The 3627-nt window shown below is 40.7% G+C and overlaps 1 protein-coding gene across 1 annotated transcript in view; it reads left to right on the top strand.

Moving 5' to 3' along the window:
- Positions 1-2272, top strand: part of LOC310794364 (H-2 class II histocompatibility antigen, E-S beta chain-like) — an 8441-nt gene extending 6169 nt beyond the window's left edge. The window contains exons 5-7 of the mRNA XM_083656354.1: positions 516-629; positions 1113-1139; positions 1229-2272. Coding sequence (XP_083512480.1) covers positions 516-629; positions 1113-1138 — 140 coding nt within the window. The 3' untranslated portion in view covers position 1139; positions 1229-2272. The remainder of the gene's footprint in view (positions 1-515; positions 630-1112; positions 1140-1228) is intronic.
- The last annotated feature ends 1355 nt before the right edge of the window (positions 2273-3627 follow it).

The following is a 3627-nucleotide window of genomic DNA, read 5'->3' as shown; positions in this document are numbered from 1 at the left end:
GTATGTATGTATGTATGTATGTATGTATGTATGTATGTATGTATGAGTGTATGTGGAGTCTAAGTTTCCTTTTAAAACCAGCCTTTCCTTTGATGTAACGAACACCTGGAAGACTGTTCCACGATACTATTGCCCTGTAAAATACAGCCCTCTTCATATAATTTGACTACAGATAAAGTTATCAATCCACCTCTTGTCCCTCTAGTGGAATGTGTGAGTACTTGAGCTATAAATTATGTTATTATAAAGAAATTTAGGAGTATGTTGTTAGTAGGTCCATTTATCATTAGTAGTCTTGGACATACTTTCTGAATCTGTGCTTTTATTTGACAAAATAAAAAATAACAGTATTGCCGTTGTGGGGCTGAGGTGTGAAGTCATCATAGTAATAAAAGTGAATCATGTTACTGAGCCGTGTCCACACAGTCACCAGCTAAAAGACACCTCCTTGAACAAGCCAGTCAGATTGAGTTACACTGGACTGTCTGAAATCAACCATCTCAATGTCTCCACAGATCCCTCCATGCCTGAGTCTAAGAGAAACAAGATGGCCATCGGAGCCTCAGGACTGGCTCTGGGTCTCATCTTACCTCTGGCTGGATTCATCTTCTACAGGAGGAAGGCCCAAGGTCAGTCCACTAGACCAGTGGTTCTCAAATGGGGGTCCGGGGACACCCAGGGGTCCTTGAGGGGGTTCCAGGGGGTCCCCAGCCAAAAGGGGGGTCATTTGTTTGTGCTATAATTCCATTCATAAGTAACACAATGACTATTTTGTTCATGGGTTTTATACACTTTCTGTAATAAAACATCTAAAAGCATCAATCTTATTATCTTATGGGGGACCGTGGGACAAAATCCTATCAAATGGAGGTCTGTGGTCTAATCTTTGTCAGTTTAGGGGTCCTTCATGTGAAAAACTACTGCACTAGACCACTTCAGACTACTTCAGACTTTAGACACTTCAGACCAGTTCAGATCACTTGAGACCAGTTCAGATCACTTGAGACCAGTTCAGATCACTTGAGACCAGTTCAGACTCTTCAGACTTCACAGAACAATAACATAATAATGACTAAATAACAGCAGTCTCTTCTTCTCTTGTTTTAAATCAGGTCGGGTTCTGGTTCCCACTAACTGAGGTAGGAATCATTGATAGTAGGAGTCCTGTTGTTGGTCTCCTGGAAGAGAAAGTCAGCGGGGAACTCAACCTGCTTTCTTTTGTTTTCAGTGCTGCCACCTGCTGGATAGGAGGAGCCGCTGTTTCTGCTTCAAGCCTTCTGTGATACACTGCACATATGCTGTGACACATGATCTACAGCACATACATGTTTGGTGATATACATATACTGTTGTCTATGTGCTGTACTAATGTGATATACATGATGTATGGCACATACTTAACCCAAACCATAACCCTAACCTTAACCCAGTGGTTCTCAAATGGGGGTCTGGGGACCCCCAGGGGTCCTTGAGGGGGCTCCAGGGTGTCCCCAGGCAAAAGAGGGGTCATTTATTTTCCCTATAATTCCATTAATAAATAACACAATTACTATTTTGGTCATGGGTTTTATACACTTTCTGTAATAAAACATCTAAAAGCATCAATCTTATCATATGGGGGACCATGGGACAAAATCCTATCAAATGGGGGTCCGTGGTCTAATCTTTGTCAGTTTAGGGCTCCCTCATGTGAACAAATTTGAGAACCACTGCCTTAACCAACTTGTTTTAGTTGCCTAATCATAACCAAATGCAGCAACATTTTCAAATTGGTGGAGGAACATAAAGACCCTGGCAAGCAAAATGCACCAAGACCTTCCAACTATGTAATTTAGGGTCTTATTTGATGAATTCTCAAAAAGTAGACGTAGAAGAAATTTGGGGGAAAAGTCCTGACGGAGTTGGCAGTGAAAATGTGTGAGACAATGTGATGTACGGCACATAGTGTATGTACTGAGATATGTAGCATGACATACAGCACACATATGTAGCATGACATACAGCACATGTATGTCACATGACGTGTATCTGAGTGTCACTCAAGTCGAATGTATTTGTGACTTGAGGCTTCGCCTTCCTGTGTGACATGATTCTTTCCCAGCGACTAACTTCCTCAAACTGAGTCAGATGAAAGGCTTCTCTCCTTTAACTTCATCTGTGAAATCACATCAACTGCTTCAAGATGTTATCTGCTTTAAGGTTTTCTGAGTGTTAGATTCTCATATATCTACTGGAGTGAGATGTCTTTTCCTACAATAAATCTTTGGGAAGCACTCTATCACTTTGTTATTGTAGCTGAGACTCTCCTTATGTTTGTTTGTGTTGTGTCAGCATCACATGAAAGATCCTTGGGAAAAGTCTCCCATGTCATCATTACATATTTAGTAGTTCTATATTTATCATAGTATCGGTGTAATTGATTATGAAGCTCTGTCCATATTTACAGACCATCATTGATTATAAACGCATAGCACTTATGATTACTGTAATATTCCATAACTTCACTTCTGTTGACATGAAAACCTCGAAAACACCTTTTAAATGGTCTTCATGAGGATTAATCCAGAAACATGGTGGTTTCTGAATGTTTTCACCCGACACTAACTTAGCAGCTGTAGAGTTTACGTGCAGCACCTGAAGGCAGCAGCTGGCTCTTTCCTTTCACTTCCATGTCGTACACACAGACACACACACACACACACACACACACCACACACGCACGCACGCACGCACGCACGCACGCACGCACGCACGCACGCACGCACACACACACACACACACACACACACACACACACACACACACACACACACACACACACACACACACACACACACACACACACACACACACACACACACACACACACACACACACACACACACACAAGTTGACTCAAGACTCAAGTTGGATGGGAGTTTATTTAGGATACACCAATGCTGCCACCCAGTGGTGTTACTGAGCTACAGTATTACCATTTCTATCTACAGTGAACCAGCTTTGACTTGCAATCTGAACAGGGGTGTCAACAACTCACAAAACTCTAAGCAATGGCAAAGACCCTGCATGTGATAGGTCTATCAATTCCAAATCCACTACACGTCACAGGACAAAGAGGAGCAATGACTGACAGAGACACACAGTGTGATTAGATGTATTGAACATTTCAACATATAATTTGCCAACTTGGGCTTGAACCTTCCAATTGCCTCTTGCAACTGATCTGGGAGTCATTCATCAAGTCTATAATTATTCTTCCCAGCCTGTGACGGCACCTGCTCATGGTGTCCACATGTATTCATGTATTCTGTGATTTTGTTTTTGCTTTTGCAACATGTGCTTATTATTATTATTGCTAGAGACAGCTGACCAGAGAAATCACTGCTGTGTGCTGTGGGAGGATTTCACTTAGTCTGGGTTTTAAGTGTCCCATAATGGTTTTAATATTGCTTCAGCACTGAATCATTAGAATTTTTGAGGTATAAAAACTATCCAGTGTACTGTAAAAATAATAATAATAATAATAATAATAATAATAATAATAATAATAATAATAATAATAATAATAATTCATTTATTATATATAGCGCATAAGATGCTTTATATTAGCAAAAGAAAAAGTGTCAG

The sequence above is a fragment of the Poromitra crassiceps genome, assembly GCF_964638095.1.
Source record: "Poromitra crassiceps genome assembly, chromosome: 20".
Taxonomy (NCBI): domain Eukaryota; kingdom Metazoa; phylum Chordata; class Actinopteri; order Beryciformes; family Melamphaidae; genus Poromitra; species Poromitra crassiceps.
Note: the sequence above shows the minus strand (reverse complement) of the source record. Positions and strands in the feature narration are given on the sequence as shown.